At 52.0% G+C, this 23,668-nt stretch overlaps 2 protein-coding genes across 4 annotated transcripts; one reads left to right on the top strand and one right to left on the bottom strand.

Moving 5' to 3' along the window:
• The first annotated feature begins 4,864 nt into the window (after positions 1 to 4,864).
• On the top strand, positions 4,865 to 12,356 carry CDC42EP1 (CDC42 effector protein 1). Of its 3 annotated transcripts, XM_081059306.1 has the most exons (5): positions 4,885 to 4,996; positions 6,970 to 7,035; positions 9,131 to 9,697; positions 9,806 to 9,896; positions 11,135 to 12,355. In XM_081059306.1, exons 3-5 carry the CDS (start codon positions 9,434 to 9,436, stop codon positions 11,764 to 11,766), a joined length of 987 nt encoding a protein of 328 aa, XP_080915432.1. In that variant the 5' UTR covers positions 4,885 to 4,996; positions 6,970 to 7,035; positions 9,131 to 9,433; the 3' UTR covers positions 11,767 to 12,355. The 3 variants fall into 3 exon arrangements, with proteins under 3 accessions (XP_080915431.1, XP_080915430.1, XP_080915432.1); XM_081059305.1 differs by having other exon boundaries at positions 4,865 to 4,996; positions 9,131 to 9,896; XM_081059304.1 differs by lacking the exon at positions 6,970 to 7,035 and having other exon boundaries at positions 4,874 to 4,996; positions 9,131 to 9,896; positions 11,135 to 12,356.
• Positions 12,357 to 12,971: 615 nt separating this feature from the next.
• On the bottom strand, positions 12,972 to 16,690 carry LGALS2 (galectin 2; the record flags this gene model as incomplete). The annotated part of the gene is made up of 4 exons (XM_081060507.1): positions 12,972 to 13,118; positions 13,285 to 13,444; positions 14,558 to 14,640; positions 16,685 to 16,690. The coding sequence occupies 4 exons, from the start codon at positions 16,688 to 16,690 to the stop codon at positions 12,972 to 12,974; spliced, it is 396 nt and encodes a 131-aa protein (XP_080916633.1).
• Between the last annotated feature and the right edge of the window lie 6,978 nt (positions 16,691 to 23,668).

The following is a 23,668-nucleotide window of genomic DNA, read 5'->3' as shown; positions in this document are numbered from 1 at the left end:
GTGTTGGCTCTCAGGGCTCTGGGGCATGAGGAAGGAACTAGAGGATTGAGGTTCCTTCCAGGAGGGTCTCTATCCCGTGGCTCCCTCACAGCACATTCCTCTTCCAAAATCAGCGAGGGTGAGCGGAGGGGGGAATCTTGGGCCAGACGGCTGCCTGGCCTCTGCTAATGAAATGGGAACCCCCAAGAATCCCAAGGCCCAGGGTCTGTGACACCTAAGGGCAGCCATCACAGGGGGCAAGGCAGTGGCCCAGCCTAGTCCATGTCACAGAGGGCCCTCCCACGCCCCTCCTCCCTTAGCACTGCGTTCAAGGCCTCTCTCCCCTCTGGTGGGCCCCTCCCAGCTCGTCTACACTCCTGAGGCCTGCTTTCTCCTCTGCTCTACCTATGGGCAATCTTACCCCAAGACATGAGGCCTACCTCAAATGCCACCTCCTCCAGTAAGCCGCCCTGGACCTCCTCAGGCAGTCCTTTGCCTCCCGGCCCCTTCTACTACTGTTTTGGTCCTTTATTCTGATCAATATCCTGGCCTTTGTCTTCCCCTCCAGGCTATGACTCCAGAGAGCAGGGATGGCATTTCTTTCTCACCGCTGCCTCCTCACAAGGTTCCCTGCTTAGCCCTGGCCCACAGCAGACACTTACTTAACGTGAAGTCACCTCCTTACTTAAGATGCAATCACCTCCTGGGGAAAGGAAAATGATAACACTAGTAATAATAATAGCTACCCTTCCTTGGTCATGGGTCAGGCAGTGAAATTCACAGCTCATCACAGATGCTGCAAACGAGGCCCAGGCCAGGAAGGGGTTTGTCCAAGGTCACGCTGCTGGTAAGAGGCAAAGCGGAGGTTTGAACTCGGGTTTGTCTGACTAGAAATGCATGCTTGGTCAGAAGTGGGATCCCGGGCGGTAGCCCCCTTGGCCCATTGCCTGTCTCCCCTAGCTGGGGAAACTCGTCCATAGCACAAACCTCTTAGAAAACCCAACACTGCCCCTTCCGCCTGCAATGCCCAGGTGAGTCTGAGCCCCTGCCAGGAGTCCAGCCTATGAAGTGTGTCCCTGGAGTGGGTCCCAGGTGGAGGGCACCTGCCCTTATGGTGGTTGTAGTATAGTTGGGGGTCAAGGACCCCCTTCCTATGCTGGCCGTGACCATTCATTCCCCAAACGTGCCAGGAACACAGATATCACTGTCTTGTTGAAAATCTCACAGGGGCAACAGATACCAACATGGAGGATGGACCAGGTGCAGGGGAGAGGCCGGCTCCGAAGGAGGACCTCCAGGATGAGGTGACATTTCAAAGCAGACTTCCAGGATGTTTTGCCCAAGGGAGTCCCACTGAGGAAGGTGAGCGAGGTTTCTGCACGTGAGAAAGATGACGCACTCAAAGACCCATGTTGGTCAGCAGAGGCCAGGGATGAGTCGACATGAGCGTCACAGGATGGACAGGAAATGACCGGGGGGGACAAGTGGATGGGAGATGGGTGCGGGTGTGGGCAGTAGATCAAGGGATGCTGCATGGAGTGCGTAGGTGGATATATAGGTAGGTCAATGGATGGGGGTGGCAGGGTGCGTGGGTATGTCGGTGGGTGGATGGGGGGAGGGAGGGTAGATGGACGAATGGACAGGGGGATAGGTAGTGGGTCGACTGAGGGGTGGGTAAGTGGTTAGGTGACTGGATGGGTGGGTGAGGATGTGGGTAAATGGATGGGTGGGGAGTGGGGAGATGGATAGATTGACAACTGCATCTGTGTGTAGATGGACCAGTGGACACTCAAGAGATAGAGGACGGGGCAGACCAATCAATGGGTCAGTGAGCAGATGTATAAACTGACCAAAAGCCCAGCCAGACTTTGGGATGGAAATGGTGCCTGTGCCCTAGGGAGGGGCTGAGCTGGGGGCTGTTGGGCAGCCCCCTTACTCAGTTCAAGGCTCCCACTCCGAACTTTACTGGAGCCTGATGGGCAGCCATTGGCATTTCTGAGTCCCCAAGGAGGACGTTCCCCTCTCTAGCTGTGCCCTGCCCCCTCTGCCCTAGCTCCATCGAGGAAGACTCCCTGCCCAGAAACTTCCTCCTTCCCATAATAAGCCCCATGTCTCAGCCCACCCAACCTGCAGGGGTGAGTTGAGGGAGCAGCTGAGCTCTGTGATTATATGGCCCAAGGGGTCTGGTTCCTCTAGGACAGGCAAGAAGATGGGGGTTCCTGAGCTCCAGGCAGCCAGTCCCACCTAGCAGCCCCCAGACCCCAGCTGGCAGGCATTTGTTCTGCATTCTGCACGGTGATTACAGTTCTGCCAGAGTTAACCCCTGCGCTACTGCACACAGCCTCTTGACAGGGAAAAGAGACCACAGGAAATTGAGGGAGAAGAAAACCAAGGGAAATGGGGACTGCCCATCATCCCTGCATCCTTCACAGGGATGCCTAGACCCCTCCCTTTCTCCCATTTTTCAGAGGGAAAAACTGAGTTCGATACTTAAATCAGGAGTGAGCCAGGAACAGGAATCAGCCTACATGGAGAGGTACTCCTATCTGGAGAGACTTTGAATAAGTAGAGAGAGCTCTTCTCAGCATCCATTTACTCATCTGTGAAATGGGGCAAAGAATTCCTGATTCACAGGTTTCCTAACAGTGAGCTAGTGGAGACAAAGTGCCTAGCACATAGTAAGAAGGTCCCTTGACCACCCCCGGCCTAGAGCTAAAGAAGATGGAGCAAGTATGTGGCAGATTGTAACCATTTCCAGTAAGACCACTTTCTTAGCCATCTCTCTGCAGCTCACAAGTAGTAAATATCCACAAGTAGCAAATATCCATACTGGAATTATACCCATTTTATAGACAAGCAACTTGAGGGTCAGATAGGCCAAGTAGCTTGCCCTCAGTCACACAACGGATGGGAAGCCAATGGCCAGGATTTGGGTTCAGGGCCTCTGATATCACACCAACTGCTTTCTTTGCCAGCTGCTCCGAGGACCCTCTGACTAGAGTGACGTGTAAACAGCTGCTCACTGTTATTGTCTAACCAGGTCACCTTTGAAAGTGCAAGGTAGTACTATTAATAATTATGCTGGGACAATAGGTGTCATCCGAGACTGTCCTGGGCAAAGTGGGAAGTATGGACATCCTGCCACAGTGAGCAGCTTTAAGCAAGTCCCTTCACTTCTCTGCAAAAGGAACATGATGGCAGGCAGTATTGTCCCTACGGGGCTCTCATGAGGATTAAATGTGATAATGCGTTAAGAGGCTGTAAGGCTGGTTATTACTACTGGTTCTTACTACTGCCATGAGTAGCTCCTGCCTCCATCACTGTCCTTCCAGTCCATTCTGCGCTCACCCAAGAGCTTCCAAATGGGCACCTGATCACACTGCCTACTGGCTTCCTATACCTGCTTCGGTGAGGCTGGACACCTGGCCCGAGTTTAAGCACTCAATAACTGGCCCAGTTCTCTCCCAACCCTTGACTGTGCCCCCGACCCATTGGTCCCTGCCTCTCAGGGGCAGCTCCCTTCTTCACCCATGCTCTTTAGAGCCTCTGAGACTGTCCCCAATTCTCCCTGGGACAAAGCCTAACGCCAGGAAAAGAGCTCTGATGCACTGCAGTCTCAGCCCTACTGCTGTGACACTTAAGCAAGTGCTGGAATGTTTTGCGCCTCAGTTTCTCCATTTTTCCAGCTGTGCAAATAACTCCCTCCGTTGTTGGCCAGCATGAGGATTCAGAGAGCCAATGAAAAAGCCGCAGCACTCTGAACAAAACCTAGTCTCCTCCATCTGTGTGTAAACAGGGCTCCTCATCTGCCAGGTCAGTGCTCAGACCATTTTCTCCAGCCACACCTGTCTCCTCCAGGCAGATCCATAGCTCCGAGCCTTTGCTGGTGCTGTCTCCTACCAGGTGTGTGTCATGGCTATGTGTCCTTTACAAACCTTGGTGAGCCCCTGCCCCCTGCAAGCTATGTTAGGGGTCTCTCGGTTTTCAGAACAGTCCTCAGGACTTCCTTCCTGTCCTCTGGGAGCTCACAGTCCGAGGGGAGTATCAGAGAACAAAACAACATGAAGCAAGAATCAGAGATCTCTCTCCTCTCTGTGAGGATTACACGGGGTCAGGTCCTGTCCTGTGCACAGCTGGACCCCTGACCCTCAAGGGCAGGGTTGAGGGGTGTCCAATAAAGCTTTCTGAATCTATTTATCTGAGGTGTGATCTCATTTACCTGTTCAGCAAGCCTCCTAGGTGCTGACAGAGCAGAGAGCACTTAATAACATAACATCTGATGCCTGCTTTTATCATTCCATTTTACAGGTAGGTAGACTAAGGCACAGCAAAGGGAAAGCCAGGCTAAGAAGCCAGGCTGTTGGGTTCCAGGGTCCCGTATTCTTGACCACCACACCACACCACTCTGCCAGTGGCCTGCCCCCAGTCTGGCTCAAGTCTGTGTCCTGGCACCAGCGGGGCCTGTATAGGATTGAAAGAAATGGAGGGTTGGGAGAAAGGGAGTAGGCACCCCAGTTGGTAGAACTCAAGATCTAAGCGAGTCTCTCAGGCATTCAAGGTCTCCGAGGTCAGGCTTCCCGGTTCCCCAAACTCCCTCAGGGAGCGCCTGGGATGCCCAGGAGCGAGTTAGCAATTCAGGGCGCCGCAAGGCCACGCGGGGAGCCGGTAGTGGAGGAGTTTGGCTGCAGGCGACCCAAGTCGCTTAGCCCCGGCAACCCGCACATTCCCGAGCTCCTCCTGCCCCGGACCGCTGGCCTGGCGCCCCCGCCGCTCGGGGCGGTGTGCTGGGTGCCCTGGAGGGGGCCGGCGCCCCGCCCGCGGCCGGGAGGGGGAAGGCGGGAGGAGGGCGCGCGCCCACACCCCGCCCCCGCCCCGGAGCCAGCCCGCGGAGCCCGCGGCCAGGGCGGCGCAGACCGGCCCAGCGACTCGCCCCGGCTGCGCGCCGGGACGCGCTCCCGCCGCCGCCACTGCTACCGCGTTCGCCCTCGCCCTTGTCCCCGGGGCTCGCGGAGAGAAGGTAACAGCGAGCTGGCCCGCGGGTCCCCAGCCTCGGGTGGTCGTGGACGTGGCGGGGGTGTGCGGCGCCCGCAGAGACTCTGCACCCTCCTAGGCTCTCCGGGCTGGGGCGGGGGAGGGGACGGCCTGCCGAAGGCGCCCGGGTGCCAACAGGAAGGCCTGGAGCGCTGCGCGCGGAGTGGCGCCGGAACGCTCCGAGTTTTCGGGTGGTTGTACCGTGTTCCCGGCAGGCGGAGCGGGGCAGAGAATTGGAGGGAAGGAGCGGTAAACCGGGTGGCGGGAGGAGGGGGTTGAGCGAGGTCCGTCTAAGCTCCTTCCTGCCCTGCGAAGGGAAGGGAAGGAACCGGGAGGGGGCGATGTGTAGGAATGTCGGGCCCCTTGACGAAGCCGGCGCAGAGAGCGGGAAGTGGGGGGGTGGGGTCCCGCTGGGGACAGGGACCAGGCACCCAGCCCCCTCCCCAACCGCTGCATTCCAGGCCGGAGCAGCAGATGAGGTCATCTCGTCCGGTTCCCCTCGGGCCAAGGCAGCTGGCTGTCCCCTTCCCTCGCAGAGCGACTTTTCCACATTCGAACCTCCTTCCCCCAGAAGGAATCTTTTATGGCTAAAGCCTTTCCCGGACTTCCAATCCCAACTGTCCTGGAGTTGTTCTATCCTTGCCCCAACCTCTCAAGACTGCGAAGTCTGAACCCCATTTTCTAGACCGGGAAACTGAGGCTCAGAGAGGCGAAGGAACTGACCTGGAGGCCACCGCGGCACGAAACGCGGCGCGGGCACTATAACCCTTGTCTGTGGGAGATTTGGCCGGTAGCGCACTGCCTCGCCCAGTGAAGGGCTGAATTGGCTGTAACTTGGCATGGTGGGGCTCGAAGCGTCTCTCCCCGTTCCTCCTACCTCCCTGATGGCCCATTGTGCACCCTCCTCCTAACCCGCTCCTAGTTTGTCTGTCTCTCCACCTGAAGCGGCTGCCCTTTGAGGAGCATGAGAAGCCAGCCCCCAAGGAGTTCACCCCTATTCCAGGGGCCAGAGTAGCCCTAACCAATAGGGCCCGCTGTCTATAGGTAGGAGTGGTGTTACCCAGGGTACCCTTGCGGGGAGGGGGCTGTGTGCACGCGAGTGGCCTCCAGGATAAGAGGTGGCGCCGCTCGCGGGACACCGCGGCCTTACGGGTGACCCCCAGGTGAGCGCCAGGGTGCGGATGCCCCCCGCCTGCGCCCCTGCCCTCCCACCTGCGGTCAGACTGGTTCCTGGCCTGCCTCCAACCACATGTGCCTCCACAGCGGCCCCTGTTGGCCTCTCCCAATACAGGGTCCCTGCCTGGGGCCTCAAACCGTGTCTTTGCGGTCATTACCACCATTGAGTAAGCTCCCACCATGTGCCCAGGCCTGACTATTCTCTATGGAGTAAATATAAAGACTCCTGGGACGCCGAGGCTGCACGGTAACGACTCTTACCCAAGTCACAGGCACACTGAATCTGCAGAGCTGAGTTTCTCCTCCCTCCCAGGCCTGTCCCTCCCGGGCTCCCCTGCTGGCTATGGCCTTTTCCCATAACTCTCCCTTACGCCCCTAGAGCCTTCACCCACCGCCACCGGCCCCCAACACTTACTTCTGATGTTAGCAGAATCCTGGGATGTTCCCAGCCACTCCCTTTTCTACTCTGTGATCCGGGGCAAGATAATTCCCATTCTGTGCCTTTTTTTCATCTGTGAAATGGGTGCTGTGAGCATTAGCAGGTAGTATTCCAGGCCTAGTGAGGGGAGATGGGCCTTGTACCAGGACAACCCGAGCCCTGCTTACTCCAGGGCCTGGTGGGGCACACTTCATCACCAGCAATACCCTGTGGTCTGCAGCCAAATAGCTGCCACCACGCATCCCCAGAATGAGAGATGTTAGCATAAGGATGTTGGATTTGAACCTAGAGCTACCCTGCTCCAGCAACTGGAGGTTTAACTCCAGCACTTTACACTTTTACAGTTCTCCTGGGAGGGGACCAGCTTTTGATGCTGTTCTGATTTTCCACGTGGGAAAAAGCTGTCCCCAGTAAGTGTCCTGCCTTTGGCCCCACAACATGGCATCGTCTCTACTGCAGTGGGCAGGTGGAAACCTCTTGGAGGTGCCCAGAGGATTTGGGAGGTGGGATATCATCACAAGATTGGGGTAGAAGCTGGTCTCCCAAGTTGCAGTGGTCATGGAAGGAGAGGAGAGACTTGCTTCAAGAAGCCTGGGAGTTGGGGGGCTAGGAGAGAGGGGGATGTGGTCACATGGCAGACACAGTGACCCCTCCATATGACATTTCAGAATGACCCATCCCGCCCCCCAATTCCTTCCCACAGAGATTCATCCTTCATCTGCAAAGCAGGGAAGCCTGGCCTATGGCATGTACCTGCTGTGTGACCTTGGCCAAGTCCCTTCCCTCTGAACCTTGGCTCTCCCTGTGAAATGGGCTAACCCTGCAGCTCTGTGGGGCTGTTGGAGAGTCGGGTGACATCATATAATTGTTGGCCAACTGCAGAGCGCCTCATAACTACAACAAACATTCCACGAGGACTTCTTGGTGCCATGGGTGCCAGGGAAAGGGATGATTCAGAATACCCCACCCCCCAGGGGGAGGAGTTAGGATTGGGGGAGGCTCAGATGTTGGAAAGGGAAGAGAATGTAGTCGGAAAACAAAGCAAGCTTTGTTTTATTGGCTTCTTTGTTTTTATCTTGTTATTTAACCTATTTTGAATTTCAAATAATAGTTAAAGGGCAAGTATTGAGATTTTTATGTTTGGAGGTGGCAGCAAAGTTCTTGTTTAGGATTATTATCAGCTTTTATCAGCAGAGGTTCCAGGCCTGTGGAGGTAAGTGACTTGCCCAAGGTCACATGGTGAGGCCATTGAATCTCCTACCTACCCTCCCTCGGAAGGTGGCAAGGGGCAATCCTTTGGCATGAAGGTTATCCTGTGGCATGAAGATCTCCTGATTAAACCAGTATTAATGTGGCACTTGCCATGTGCAGATCCCAAGCTGGGGCTGGGAAGGAGGAAGGCAGGAAAATCCAGGCAGCTGCCCCACCCTCAGAGGGTTCTGCCAATCTGGGGAGACAAGATTGGGCTCCAGGAGCAAGTTAAAGGCTTTGTGAGTCAGAAGCTCTGAGTTCAAGTCCCAACTAGTTCTCTTGATGTGACCTTGAGCCAGCTTGGTTATTCTCTGGGCCAGGGGAAAACTGGTGGTCGGACCATAGGCCCATAGGTGTCCTTCAGCCTTCGGCACTTTCGATGATGCTAGAAGGGATAGGGTCAGACCAAGAGTCACTTAGAGAAGATGGGCGTTGTGGGGAGTTTAGGAGGGGTGAGAGTGGGCAAGGAAGAGCTTTCGGCACTAGCTGAGCTTTTTCCAAAACTTGTTCCCTGATGAGAAAGCTCATACGTCACTGTGACAAACTATGATAATATGCTCAGGCCTAAGGAGGCATCTGGAAAAAGCCACTTTGACCACAGGATCCTTTTTCCAGGAAGCACCTTGAAGGCGGAGGGTTCTCAGGAACCTCTGCTAGGCTGTTTACACAGCTCTTCAAAGCCTTTGCGGGGCACCACCTCCTGGCCATTGAATGGAGACAATTTAACCCACAGAAAAGGGAAGTGACTTGCTCAATGTGCCAACAGGAGGCAGTGTAGCTTGGGGCTCAAGGGATCTGGGAGGCCCTTCACCATTTCCTTTCCTGTAGGCTCAGGCAAGTCACTTCACTTCTTTGTGCCTCAGTTTCTCCCCTCTAATATAGTGCCTTCTTCAGGGCTGTTGTATGGGTTAAATGAGTGATGAACGTAAGTCACTGGCACTTAGTAGGTGTTTCAGAAATGGGCCCTGTCTGACCATACACACATCTTCAGTGTACAGCTTGATGAATTTTTTTTCTGCCAATCAAAAGGCACTCAAAGGCAACGGCAATTTTGATTTCTATCACTGTTTAGTTTTGCCTGTTCTTAAATTTCCTATACATGGAATCACAGTGTGTCCTCCTTTGTGTGTCTGCTCGGCGTTTTGTCCATGATTCCCACCCTGTTGTTGGCTGTCATTGTGTGTTCTCTTTAGCTGTTAGTATTTGGACCCAGGATTCCCCAAGCCTACCATCACGTTTCTCTCTGTCTTTCAGGTCTCCACCTGAAAGCGGGGGGCTGTCCACGTTTGAGGTACACCTTGTGCCTCCTCTGTTCTTGGACAGACCATCTATAGCTGCTTCCACCAGTCCAGGAGCCAGGCCGTAGGAAGAGACAAGCCATGGACCACCCACAGCCTCAGTATTTGGGGGCAGCACCTTAGGAGAACAGAGGGGCAGCCTCTGTCCACCGCCTTACACTGGGAAGGAGGGGGCTGAGAAGTGCACCCTGATCCCAGCTCACCACCCACTCTAGGCCCTAAGTGGGCATGCGCCAGCAGCTGTGAACAGCTAGAGCTGATGCCCGGCCCCCAGGGGGCCAAAGGAACCCCTGCCATGAACCTGGGCAAGCTCTCGCCTGTGGGCTGGGTATCCAGCTCACAGGGGAAGAGGCGGCTGACTGCAGACATGATCAGCCCCCCACTTGGAGACTTCCGCCACACTATGCACGTTGGCCGCGGTGGGGATGTCTTCGGTGACACGTCCTTTCTCAGCAACCACCATGGCAGCTCTGGGGGCACCCACCGTTCGCCCCGCAGCTTCCTGGCCAAGAAGCTACAGCAGGTGCGCAGAGTGGGGTTGCCGTCCCGGAGGTTAGCTTCCCCACAGTCTCCCTCGCCTGCTCCACCCGCCGTCTCCCCCATCATCAAGAATGCCATCTCCCTGCCCCAGCTCAACCAGGCCACCTACGACAGCCTTGTGGTGAGCAAGTTCAGCTTCGACAGCAGCCCTGCTGGCTCCACGGACGGCCACTCCAGCTATGGTGAGCGCCTGGGTTATTTGCCCATTTTTCAGATGCTGAGGCCCAGAGGGTTTGATGGTTCAGCCAAGCCTCCACGTGAGCTCTTTTCCCCCACAGTACCTTGTTTCCCTGAAAATGAGACCTAGCCGGACAATCATCTCTAATGCGTCTTTTGGAGCAAAAATTAAATGTGAGACCCGGTCTTATTTTACTGTAATATAAGACCGAGTCTTTATAATATATGATATGATATGATATGATATGATATGATATGATATGATATATGATATGATATGATATGATACCTGGTATTATATTAATTTTTGCTCCAAAAGATGCATTAGAGCTGATTGTCTGGCTAGGTCTTATTTTAAGGGAAACACAGTCGTTTGGTCTCACCATGGAGGTCAGGCCCAAACCCTAGACCGTGGATGGAGAGTGGTCAAGGAGTGGGAACCAATTCACTCCCAAAAATACACTGACAAATTTGGAAAATCACTCACATGAACAGAGGACAGAGGGCCCTTCCTGTGTTGGTGGGACAGGCAGGTGCCGCCTGCGCTCTGCTGGACAGCTCACCTGAGGACAGGGCTCCTACTGCCACCTGGTGGCCATCCACTTCCCTGCAGCCTTGCCCCCACCACCAGCGGCTGCCTCTAGTGCTCCCCCTGCAGGTCACTGCCCAGAACCCCAGGGAGGGCTGGTCCTCAGTAATCCCACTATGTCTTAGGCCTGATAGCTAGCTCAGGAGCCAGGGGCTGAACCTTTGGAGAGCATCTGCCTGTCTTTTGAGTCTGTGACTTCTGTCCATCAGACCCTAGCTGCTGGTTCCATCCCTGTGATCGGCCCACATGCTGTGGGTTCACGTTTAGCCATCGGCCACTGTCATGGCAGGAGACCAGGGGCCACAGCCAAGTTCATAGTTGGGACTGAAAGCCAGGAGATTTAAGTTCAGGCTTGGCTCCACCTCATCAGACTGTGGCCCAGTCAAGCCCTTCCCCTCCTCCCAAACTGAGCCTTCCTTTCTTCATCTGCAAAATGGAAATGAGGATTATGTCATTTTCAGCTTCCAGGATTGACAGGAGGTCCACACAAGAGGCCATGGGGTTCACTATATTGGAGAGATGGGAGAAACTGAGGCCAGATGTGAGAGTGACTTGCTAGAGGCCACATAGCAAGCTGGGGTTGGTCTTGGCTCTCCCCTCCTCAATTCCTGGTTAAGGACCCAGCTCTAACCCCACTCCCCATTTCTCTTCTAGGCCTGGACTCCGGCTTCTGCACCATCTCCCGCTTGTCTCGCCCAGAAAAGCCTCGTGACCGAGACCGTGACAGTTCCTTCCCCTCTGAGCCTGAGCTTCGCCGCTCTGACTCCCTCCTGTCCTTCCGCCTGGACCTCGACCTTGGGCCCTCTCTCCTCAGCGAGCTGCTGGGGGTCATGAGCCTCTCAGAAGCCTCTGCAGCTGAGACCCCAGCCCCAGCCTCTGCTGCAACCCCGCCAGCCCCTGCCACAAACCCTCCATCCTCTGCCACAAACCCCCCAGCCCCTGCCTCAAGCCCTCCACCCCGTGGACACTACCCCAATGGGGTCACCACTGGCTTGGGCCCAATGGCTGAGGCGAGGGTCAGCCCGGTGGGAGAGTGTCCCCGCCCCCCTGCTGACATGGCCTCTGGCAGGCACTGGGGAGCAGGCTGGGGCACCCGCCACTACACTGAGGTGGATGCTCGGCGGGAGCTGGTGGAGGTGCTCCCCCAGGCTCGGGCCTCTTGGGAGAGCCTGGACGAAGAGTGGGGGGTACCCCGGGCCGGCAGCAGGGCCCCCGTGCCCCGCATGGTGCAAGCAAGCACCTTTGAGTTTGCCGATGCTGAGGTGGACGACGAGGTCAGGGTGTGAGCGGCTGAGCGTGGGCTCAGGACCTGGCCCAGCCTCAGGCCACTGCCCATGAAGAGCCCAGATGCAGAGCCAGTCCCTCACCTGACAGCTGGGTCCTGCCAAGAACAGATGGGAAAACCTGAGTTGCCCCCAAACCCTTCCACTCCTCTGCAGGATAGACATGGGAGGGAGACTAGGCTTCTTCTGGGACCTGGATTTCCTGAGGGTCCTGCCGGGTTGACCTGCCTCCCCGCACTGTCACTCTGGACCCAATGGCCATTTCTTCAGCCCTCCCCCCACTGGCTGCAGGGCCCAGCCTCACAGTGCTGCCTTTGTGCTGGGGAAGGTGACCTTCCTGGGTGGGGGGTAGGAAGCTTACCACACAGGGCCTTTGTTTCCTCCCAAAGGGACCGCCTGCCCCAGCTCATCCTGGAGCTGCCCCCAGCAGGGTTCCGCTGCACCCCAGCCCTTGCTAAGGCTGCTTCCCAACATTCCCACCCCAACCCCCTCTTGTCCCAGAAGCCTTAGAGAAAAATCAGGTGTGACCCTCCCAACTTCCTGTGCACCCCAGATCTGCCTCTGGGTCCTGATTAAAAAAGGCTTTTTTGATAAAAGGTGTCCTGCAAGATGATTGGGGACCTGGGAGAACAGCGTCAGCTCCATCTGCTTAAATATCCTCAGCATTGGGTTTGGAAGCCAAACCCCCCTGTGGGCCCCCAGTGAGGGGATGGGCCTAGGTAATGAGTAGCCAGACTGGAATGAATGTTCCTGTGATAAGAGGCCCAGGTGGGAGCCCTTATCTGCAGTTCCGGGAATAGCCCCTGGCCCAGGTGGCTGGAGCCAGTGCCTGCCCCATAATCCCACAGGGCAGCTTGGCACTTGCCCTGGTAATATCAGGGAATAGGTAGGCAGGAGTGGGTGCTTAGAGGTATTTGGGAGCATGTCCCAACCCCCACTTGGCAGTCCTGAGCCTCAGTTTCCTCTATCATGAGGATGCTGAGAGCATTGAAATGCATAGAAAACACCAACCACAATTTCTGCCATAGAAAGACTGGATAAAGATGGATTCTTTAGTTCTTAGCCTTGGAGGAGGAAAATGGGGTCAGAGGGGCAGGAAGTGCAGGTGGGGAGTGAAGACCCAAAGGCTGCCAATCCCGTGTGACAGAAGCAGTTCAGGATAGGGAGTCAGCGCCAGGAGTCCGTCATTCCGGTGAGGTGCTGCCTGCTCAGTCAAGCTTGAAGGAGGAGATGTTGAACCCACCATGTATACTCAGGTAGCTCAGGTGGTTGTGGCCCAGCCTGTTCGGAAAGGTCAACTGGTGCCCGTCTGGCAGCTTCACCTTAAATTCATCTTTCTCAAAGGTCATGGTGAACTGCAGTGGAAAGGAGGGTGTCAGAGAGGCAGGAGGCACCCTGGAAATTGGCCAAGGCTGTGCCTGGTGGCTCAAACCGTGCCAGCACGTGTCTAGCCCAGGGTTCCCTACCAGTTGGGCTCTCCCTTTGACATTGTCCTCAGGCCCCTTTTCCCTTTGACCTCACCTTGACCTGTGACCCCGGGCTGAAGCACAGGTGATCTTCCCGTTGCTCCTGCCCCCATTTGTTGCCATCCAATGAGTTGCAGACAATGGTGGATTCATTGAAGCGTGGGTTGAAATGCAGGTCCAGTTTATCTGTCGCTTGGCCCAGATTAATCACGAAACTGCAGAGGAAGGGGTAACAGGTGAGGATTAGGGGCCAGCCCTAGGTAAAACACCTTGGGTCACAGGGTCTTGGTTGATCACAGCTGGAACAATCACCAAAGAAAGGTTGTGTTAATTGAGGTCTGTGCCTTAAAACAAAGGAGGTGACGACATGGTCAGACTGGACACTGAAATATCACATTCCATTAGGAGCACAGGAGAAGAACTGATAGTGAGAGTTTCAGTAATTGGGAGTGCCTGTCCTGGAGGAGAGAATTGCTGTCTGTAGCTATCTGAAGACCTATTAAGTTTGGCCATAAACAGTTATCGACCTAAAGTGGAGAGCTCCCTAGAGAAACGCAAGCCGGGTTGTGTGACTTCTTGGTAGGATCATTACAGGGAGCCTAGATTAGGCCTTAAGGGTCCCTGAGAATGGGACATTCTGGGTCACGGGGTGCTTTCAGGAGGTTTCAGACCAGAGGTGTCTGCAACCTGGAGGGACCCAAGTAGGAGAAAGGGGTGACTTTTCTTTTGGCTCCTATCCCATGCATCTGCCTGTCCCCTTCCCAACCAAAAGGTGATGGAGGTCAGTCCCAAGGAATGCTGAAATTGTTCTACACACATGAGAGCCCAGTGCTGAGCTGTAACCCCGCCAAGTAGATGCTATGTGTCTGCTTCTAATGAAGAGGATGCAAACGAGGTCATTTGGCGCCCCCTGGTGGCTGCCTCTGGTTTAACGTGTGTGAAAGGGTGGCCCCCAGCCACTCAGCGGGGTAAAGAGGGTGGTGTCCTGGGGGGTTGGACTTTCAATAGAGGCACCTGACGAACAGGAGTGGGCAGAGTTCCAGGGGCTACGCCACCAACCCCTTCAGTGTCTGTTGGGCCAAAGAATAGAGCATATAGCGTCAGCTGTGAAGTTCATAGGGTCCCCACACCTAGCCTCAGATGTGAAGGCAGGTTCTAAGAGGAGAGGATCCCGCAGGGGTATGGGAGTGAGCAAGGATGTAAAGAAAGCCCACTTGGCCTGAGATCACTCTCATCTCTGACCATCTCATTGTGCTGCCCTCCCTGCCCCCACCTTCCTGGACTGTTCCAGGTCTGCGGAAAGTCCCCCCACCTGCCCTTTTGCTCACCCATCAGCATTATCAGCGATCTTGCCCTTGATCTTCAGGGTTGTCCCCAACTTCATGTTCATGTTCATAATCTCAAATTTCCCCTGCACCAACAGAGAACCAGTCCACACAAAAAATCAATTACCCTCATTTCCAGATGCTTTTCATCAGTATCAACCCATCTTAACCTGGCCCGCATGAGGCAGCTGAGCTGAAAAGGGAAAGAGCCAGAGTGCTCTGATCAAAGCTTCCCAGAGACCCCTCTTGCCCATTGTGCTTTGTTCTCATCCATCACCGCCTGATTAGAAGAACAGCTGGATCTGGAGATGTAGAGCCCAGCTGAGGGTACTTCATTTTGCCCATCTATGAAATGGGTAGAGTGGTCCCTTCTGACCTCACAGTTCTCAAACATGTTCAAGTGATGAAAGCACAGTGGCCTTAGCAGAATCCCCCAAACAAGGATCTGTTTAGTTCCCGCACAAACTTGGAGTCAATTTCCTAACAGAAAATGACTGTATCAAAGGCATGCAGGTCTTGGTCCATCCAAAACCAAGAATCTATAAAACCCCAGAAGTCCCATGTCTGAAACGTCCATCAAAGCCCCTCTCCAAATCTCACTTTCCTCACCTATACAATGGGCTGATTTGATTTATTCACTTAAAACCAGTTGCTGAGTGTCCTGTGTATGACAGATGCTGTTGAAGTCCCTGAGGTTACCTTCAAGCTGGTTGGGAGTATTTGTGACCGTGTTTGCCATGCATAGAGCTTGGCTAAGGCAAAGAAAGGGGTGGCCATTATTATGATTACTTCGTTATCCAGGGTTGGGATGCAGCTGGACAAATAGGGGTACCTGTGGGATGTGCAGGCCAGGCATCCTGGTCCCCACTCAACAAAGTCTGACGCCCAGATAGAGACAAGGCAAAGCTGGGGTGAGGTGGGGCAAGTGTCGGTGCCCCAGGTCTAGTGCCAGCTCTGTTCCTAACTGAGTGACCTGGGGCCAGCTGTGCCGCATTCTGGTCCTCGGTTGCCCGATCTATAATATAAGAGACTTGGACTAGGTGGTCTCTGGAGAAGGAGCAAACAAAGGGGGTGGGTGGGATGACCATGAGAAGGAGAAAGTGAGGAAAGTGTCTGGGCCCCAAAGGTCCTCCCTGAGAGGCAGAGGGTGGGGAGAGCTTCATCCCTTCCACACATGACCCCCTTCTGTCACACTCAGACCCTGCATCCCACCTGTATTGGCCTGTATTGGTCTCCCAAAAAATCATGTCCACCTGGAACCTGGAAATGTGACCTATTTGGAAATAGGGTCTTTGCAGATGTAATTAGTTAAGATGAGGCCGTACGGGTTTCGGGTGGGCCGTGAATCTAATATGCTGGTGTCCTTATAAGAAGAGGGATACAGAGACACAGACACACAGAGGAGAAAGCTATGACATTGAGTACAGAGACAGACACTCAGTGCAGCAGGTACAAGCCAAGGAACGCCTCAAGTTGCCAGTCACCAGCAGGAGCTGGAAGAGACAAGAAAGGATCCTCCCTAGAGTCTTCAGAGAGAACGTGGCCCTGGCCCTGCTGACACCTTGATTTCAGACCTCTAGCCTCTAAAACCATAAGAAGATAAATTTATTATGGCAGCCACAGGAAACTAATACACCATCTAATTAATCCTCAAAAGAGGCCATCTGTGACTCAGTGCCCCAAAAGCAGGAGAGTTCGGCTCAGAGAGGGGCAGTGACTCATCCAAGTCCACACAGCAAGCTATGGCAAGAGCTAGGCTTGGAATCAAAGAATCAGGGACCTCAAAGAGCCTGCAATGTACAGATTGTGACTTTGGGTAATTTAATCCCCGAGCCTCAATTTCTTCATCTTTATAAAGCTCAACAGATGTTGGCAGTTATTATTGCTGCTATTAATGTTACTGATGGGAAAACTGAGGCTAGAGAGTGGAAGAGACAGTCTCAGCACAGTGGTGGAGGAAGCAGAGAACCTCAGTGCTAAAGGGCTGCAGAGATGATCTGTCCAACTTCCTTACTATTCAGATAGGGAAACTGAGGCCTGGAGAGGGGCAGTGACACTTTTCCCCTAGCAACCCCACCCCAACCCCATTCAGACAAAGATGTGGATGAACACTGGAGCCAGCATCCTCACCGACATGGTGGCAGCTCCCGGAGGCAGCTCTCGGTCACTCCTTGGAGGCCTGGGCTCAGGAGCTCATCTCGTGGGCCAGCTTATATCCTAGAATATTACACATTAACTCCCCAAGGCCATAAATGAGGACTTTGGTCCCTTCTTCCCAGGTGTCTCTCCTCCCACATCGCCCAGTACCCAGAACAAACAAGCAGAAGACTCCTCATGGGGCCCACCCCACTCAGCCCAAAGCATCCTCCTGGCCTCGCTCCATCCCAGCCTCCCGCCTCCTCCAGGATCCTGAGGGAGCTGCCCCAGAGCAGAGCCGGACTGGGCGCCAGGAGCCAAGCACAGACGGGCACAAATGCTCCACGAGCTTGGCAGGCCACCCAGCGTCCCTGAACCTACTTCCTCTTCCTGAAACAGGTAGACTTGTTTGGTAAAACACCTCTAAGGTTCTTGTTTTCTAGGATGTTGAGATTCACTTTGAGAGTCTTTTGGTTTATTTTCTCCCCTCACCCCATGATTTTTCTGATCATACATGTACATTTGAAAAGCAATATATGGTGGATTCAAAGAAAACATCTAGAAATATCTACAACCAACTAACTGTTAAAAGTGGAGAAGCGAATGAGAGGGCTGAGGGGAGGGATTACTGGGGATTTAAATGTGTTTCTCTACTTCTACTACTTGTGGAATTGACATGTTTACCACAGACAATTAGAGCTATTAATTCAGAAGAAAAACCATCACTCATAACCCCAACTCCAGGAGGAAACTTTATTGGCACATTTCTTTCCATTGGCGGTTTTCTATGGATTTATATGCTAGACACCCCTCTGTTATGCAACTGTTGATCCTACTTCGTTCAGTAAACATTAAAGCCCACAAATCTATATTTCTGAGCTATATTTTAATGGCAGGTGAAATATTCCACTTTTCAATGTCTAAATGTATTTAACCAATTTCCTTCTGCTGAACTCTCAACATTAATTCTAAATGTTTGCTATTAAAAATACTGCTGCATTAAATCTATTTGCACATAAAGATTGACTGCATCATGACAACTTATTTAGGGCAGATTCCCAGAAGTAGAATTTTTCTAGAGCCCTGGTTTGGCAAGCCAGAGCAGTTTCCATTAGAGCTGGCAGTGGCCTCTTTGGGTGGGGAGCTGGGAAGCTGGCCCAGCTGAGGGCTCTCCATGCCAGGAGCCTATGTGGCTCGCTGCCTGGTGCTCACATAAGACACCACCTGCCAACCCCAAGAGGAGAGTGATTTCCTCATTTTATCCACAAGGAAATTCATTCCTTCTCAGCCTTTCTCCCAGGCCCATGGCAAAGCCCAAGTAAGATAAGGAGTTTTAAAGTGCTTTATACACGGAAATTCTCTAATCAACAGAAACTACACCTTGTAAAGGTAGTATTTTTCTGATTATAGTAGTAATTCTAGCTCACTGTAGAAGGTTTTGGAAAGTGCAAAAAGTAAAGAGAACTTAAAAGTTAACTTGTTTTAGAAAAGTGTTTAAAGATAATGGATACTGATAAAGATAATGGGTTCTGAATTGTGTACTTTTCTGCATGTATGTTTTACATCAATGAAAGGTTTTTAGAAGAAAAAAAGAAAGATAGAAAGAAAGAAAGGAAGGAAGGAAGAAAGGAAGGAAGGAAAGAAGGAAGGAAGGAAGGAAGGAAGGAGAGAAGGAAGGAAGGAAGGAAGGAAGGAAGGAAGGAAGGAAGGAAGGAAGGAAGGAAGGAAAGATCATCTACCCTTGCATCTCCAACCTTATTTTCCTAATAATGCCTACCTTCTGAACTTTAGAAAGCATTTTCTCCAGCCTTCACCACAATAAACTCAAGAAATCCTCAAGGTGATCTTTATTATTACCCCATTTTTCAGATAGGGAGCAAAGGTTCCCAGGATGTATACAACTAGTAAGTAGCAGAGCTTGCCTTGACTACCAACCCATTGCTCAGATGACTGTCAAGTCCCGTAACACGGCTGTCACTTAGTGAAAAGAATATCTGATCTCCAGGAGTATGACCTTAAACCTTTGGGGTAGTGGCAGCCTCTGAGATGACCCCCAATGATCACCATCACCTGGTATTTACACCCTTGTATAAATGGCTCCCCTTGAGTGTGGCTGGACCCCGTGACTCTATTCTAACAGAATACTAGAATATGGCAAAAGTGATGGGATGTCACCTCCAAGATTAGGTTACAAAAAGACTGATAGCAAAAATAAAGATCACAAAAAGACTGTGAGTTCTCCCTTTCTCTCTCTCTCTCTCTCTCTCTCTCTCTCTCTCTCTCTCTCTCTCTCTCTCTCTCTCTCTCTTTTGAGTAGTCCTATGGAGAGGTCCTTGTGCCAAGAAACTGATGTTTTCAGCCAATTGCCAAGGAAGACCTGAGGCCTGCCAACAGCCATGTGAGTGTACTTGGCAGTGGATTTCCCCCCACTTAAGCCTTGGGATGGCTGGTGTAGCCCACATCATGTTTACAGCCGTATGGAGGCCCTGAGCCAGAAGGCACCCAGCTAAATCTTATCTGGATTCCTAATCCACAGAAACTCTGAGAAACATGTTTCTTATTTTAAGTTCCTAAGTTTTTGTTAATTTGTTACACAGCAACAGAACTAATACACTTTACCAAGCAGTTGTTATCGAAAGCTTGGTGCGATAAAGAATATTCATGAAGGCCTCTTGACTACAGAATTGGTCGTCTGTTCATGTCCCCAAACATTCTACTATATTGATCTTTTTAAAGAACCAGCTACTGGTTTTGTTTCCTTCCTTATTGTTTTCCTTTACGATCATTTCCTTTTTCGTTTAGTGTTTCTTTTATTTCTCAAGTTGAACGTTTACTTCATTGATTTTTCATCTTTTCTTTTTACAAATAAAAGCACTCAAGGCTGTAAATTTTCCTCTGACTACCACTCTGGCCACTTCTCATACGTTTGGGATGTCCTGCTCAGTATTCCAAGGGTTACCTTTAAACCCAGCTAGATGATCAGGTAGTTTCCTCAGCACTTAGTAAGTGCTTTGTATTTATTGACTGACTTACTGAACAGCAAAAATAACAATTTTAACAGTCATTGGGGAAGAGTTGGAAAGTGAAACATCAATAATAATACAGGATTGGCTAAGTTAATAAGGCTATGAAAATAAAATATTATGCAGCCATCAAAAATAACATTTTGGGGAGACCCTTTATGACCATGGTTCCTTAATCATGTACAGTGTTAAGTGAACAAAGCAGCCACTGAAGCAGGTTCCCAGGACTTTGTGATGGGCCCTTAGTGATCTGCCCTCAGTAACTGCACACGAGGCCACCAGGCTGTGCTAAGAGGCCCTAAGCGCAGCCATAACAAAGCTGCTAGTGTATACACCTCTGGGGTGCCAAGAAGGACATCACCGAGCTGGCCACACGGGGACTCTCTCATGTCACACAAGCACATACAAGTTTATTCAAATGTATGGGATTGAGGGCCTCCCTAGAAGAAAAGTCTAAAATACAGCCAGGCCTTAAAGAGACGAAGTCTAGCAGGGGAGACAAACTGGGACACAAGAAAGAACTAGAAAATAATTCCTCACACCGCAATGGAAGGTTTCAGAAAGTCCCAGGCCCCTGGGGGCAGGAGGGAGTCCAATGTCTTTTGGAGGATGGTACAGGACTGGAATATTATTTCTACCAGTTCCTAGCTGTGTGACCTTCGGCCTACTTACTTCTCTCAGTCAGTCTCCCCCTGAGACTAATAAGTGTTGTGAGGATTGAAGACGACAAAGCCTGGCATTTCATTAATAGTTAACAGATAATATTATTCTGTTATCAGGAGCCCCATGCCCCACCTGTGTTGTCTGTGAGGGAGGCAACTCACCCCACCTGGAACCTAAGCCCACAGGCCTGTGGGAATGTTCTCCTCACAATCTCCCAGGGCCCCATTAGTACTTTCCTATGCCTGAGGTACTTCTGCCTTCATGGGCCCCTTCCTTCATTAAAAAAAATTATATATTATACATACACATATGAGGTCTGACAATTAAGTTCGCGAACTAGTTGCAGCGATGTGGCTAACCCTTTTTGATATCAGAGGGATTATTCATTATGAATCTGTACCAACTGGACAAACAGTTAACCAAGTTTACTAGTTGGAAGTGCTGAAAAGGCTGCATGAAAAGTTAGACGACCTGAACTTTTCACCAACAATTCATGGCTCTCGCATCACGACAACGCACCAGCTCACACGGCACTGTCTGTGAGGGAGTTTTTAGCCAGTAAACAAATAACTGTATTGGAACACCCTCCCTACTCACCTGCTCTGGCCCCAATTACTTCTTTCTTTACCCAAAGATAAAGGAAATATTGAAAGGAGGACTTTTACCCCACCCCCACTAGGGAATATTGGGGAACAGTGTGCCCCCTCCAGGGCCCATCGGCTCCAAGTCATTGTCTTCAATCTAGTTGTGGAGGGCGCAGCTCATCTCCAAGTCCAGTCACCATTTTCAATCTTTAGTTGCAGGGGGCGCAGCCCACCATCCCGTGCACATAGCCAGTAACCTTGTTGTTAAGAGCTCGCGCTCTAACCAACTGAGCCATCTGGCCGCCCTGAAAGGAAGACATTTTGATGACATTCAGGACATCAAGGGTAATATGACGACAGCTCTGATGGCCATTCCAGAAAAAGAGTTCCAAAATTGCTTTGAAGGGTGGACTAGGCACTGACGTCGGTGCATAGCTTCCCAAGGGGAGGACTTTGAAGGTGACCATAGTGATATTCAGCAATGAGGCGTGTAGCACTTTTTCTAGGATGCGTTCGAGAACTGACTTGTCAGACTTCAGATATAAACACACACACACATATAATTATATTTTATGACTGCTTAGAATGAATATATCAATATTATATATTAAAACATTGTCTTCTACCTAAAAGTTCATTTTCTTCTTCTGATTTGATGAGATGGTAAAACATATCAGTGGCCCCTAAAGTGTCCTTGGGCCCGAGGCACTGTGCCCACGGCGCCTAATGGAGAAGTCCGCCATGGCTTCCGGGACCTGTTGTCCACTGGCCTCCTGCTGTTGGAAATATTGAAACAGTTGGGGGACTTTGGTCCTGAGATCTCTGGGATCCCTGCCCATCTCCTCTCATGCCCTTCGCCTCCCAAAGAACAAACAGATCAGCACAGGTGTCATCTCCATCCAGCTTTCCTCCCTGCTTACCCCTCCCAACGTCGTCTTCAGGGAGACGACAGAGGGAGCAGGGAGGTCAGGGACGGTGGCATGGGAAGCACTGAGTTCTTAGCATCAAATGGGTGAGTGTCAAGTCCTAGCTCTGTCACCTACAGGCTGAGCAGCCATGGCAAGTCACTTCGAGCCTCAGTTTCTTCAGCTGTGAAAGGGAGCAAACAGTACCTTCTTCCCGGGGGGATTGTGAGGATTTTGAAAATTTGTTTTAATTTAAAAAGTTAACATACGTAGCACGTGGGGCACATAATAGATGCTAAAAAATAAATAAATAAACAAATGTCTTCCTTGCATTTTTTCTTTGGGAGAGAATTTTTAAATGGGTAAAGGTTTCACCTGAGATGATGAAGGTAGGTGTCCAGGTGGGCAGCGGGACGAAATTACTGGGGATCAATTTGCAATGAGCAGCAGGCAGGATAAGCATCCAACAGCCTACATTCTGGCTGGTGAGCACATTCCTTCTCCTCCCCCTGGAGGATAAGTCTCCTTGGGAAGCCAGTGACCATCTTCTCAGAGCTGGGGGAGCCTGGGACCAGATCATGGGGGGGATGGTGTGGAAAAAAATGCTAGTGACAGCTAGATGTATCATCTCAAGGGGGCCAGATACTCACACCAGAAAGTCAGGAGCCCCGTCTCTCCTGGATGGAGCTGGGGCTCATGATCTGTGCTTTCCAGGCTCCGTGTAGATCACAACCCTTCCTGTCCCCACAGTCTTTCTTCAGATGTGTTAGTCTCAGGCACAGGGAGGCCTTTCTGTAGCTATGGGACCTTGGGCAAGTCATGTAACCTCTCTGGGGTTTAGTTTGTCCATCTGTAAAATGGGAATTGTAACTGTCACTCTGGGCAGGGTAGCTGTGAGCCTGAAGAACGTATATGAAGCGCTAAACACAGTGCTGACCCATGTTCAATACTGAATAAATGTTCGCTGTGATTAAAGAGTATTATTAAGCCTGCCTGGGTGTTCAGGTTGCCTGAATGGATGTCCAGCCCAGCCCTGCTTCTCCAACTCTGACCAGCTGACTGTCGGTCCTTCTAGAGATTTCCACAGAGCCCTTACCTCACCCAGCCCAAGGCTCTTCCTTGTTTAACCTGATTGCCAGGTTCGGTGGCCCCACTCTGAACCCCAGCTTTTGGCTGCTTTCCCGGTTGGTGTATCTCCAGGACCACCTAGGTCCCCTGGAGCTTGGGTCATCCTCACCTCACCTGGTGGGGGGATGAGGGGATGTTGAGGGTGAAAGGAATTTGGAGAAGTAGGAGGAGGGGATGGGCCACAGCCACTTAACGGCTGCCACAATCCTTCCACCCGCCGACTGGGGTCTTTGTAAAATGGAAAGGACAACACCCCACTTTCCTGCTCTAAACTCTCCAGTGGCTTGTTCTAGCACTTAGAACAAAATCCAAACTCCCCTCCTAGCAGACAAGGCCCACCTGCTCTGGTCCTATCCACCTTGCAGCCTTATCTCACCCTACATGCCCCCTTGCCACGCTGACCTTGGTGAATGTCCCTTGCATTCACCAAGCTCATTCCAGTTTCAAGCCTGTGTCATTGTTGTTCTCTCCACCTACAACCCTTCCCCAGCTCTTAGCTGGACCTTATCATGTTGGTCTTAACTCGAAAGTGGGTGGATGGATGGATGGATGGATGGATGGATGGATGGATGCGTGAGAGGGTGAAAAGGTAAATGGGTGGTCGGGTGAGGAGATGGATGGATGGGTGGCTGGTTGGATGGTGGATCAGTGGCAGGAAGCCCTCATCACAGAGCC

This window comes from Rhinolophus hipposideros (assembly GCF_964194185.1).
Source record: "Rhinolophus hipposideros genome assembly, chromosome: 9".
Lineage (NCBI taxonomy): Eukaryota > Metazoa > Chordata > Mammalia > Chiroptera > Rhinolophidae > Rhinolophus > Rhinolophus hipposideros.
This window is presented reverse-complemented; position numbering and strand designations above follow the sequence as displayed.

Coding starts and splice junctions, on each gene's coding strand:
- CDC42EP1 (XM_081059304.1), top strand. CDS start 9,434: ATGCCCGGCCCCCAGGGGGCCAAAGGAACCCCTGCCATGAACCTGGGC. Junction 9,897..11,134: donor GGACGGCCACTCCAGCTATG/GTGAGCGCCTGG, acceptor TTTCTCTTCTAG/GCCTGGACTCCGGCTTCTGC.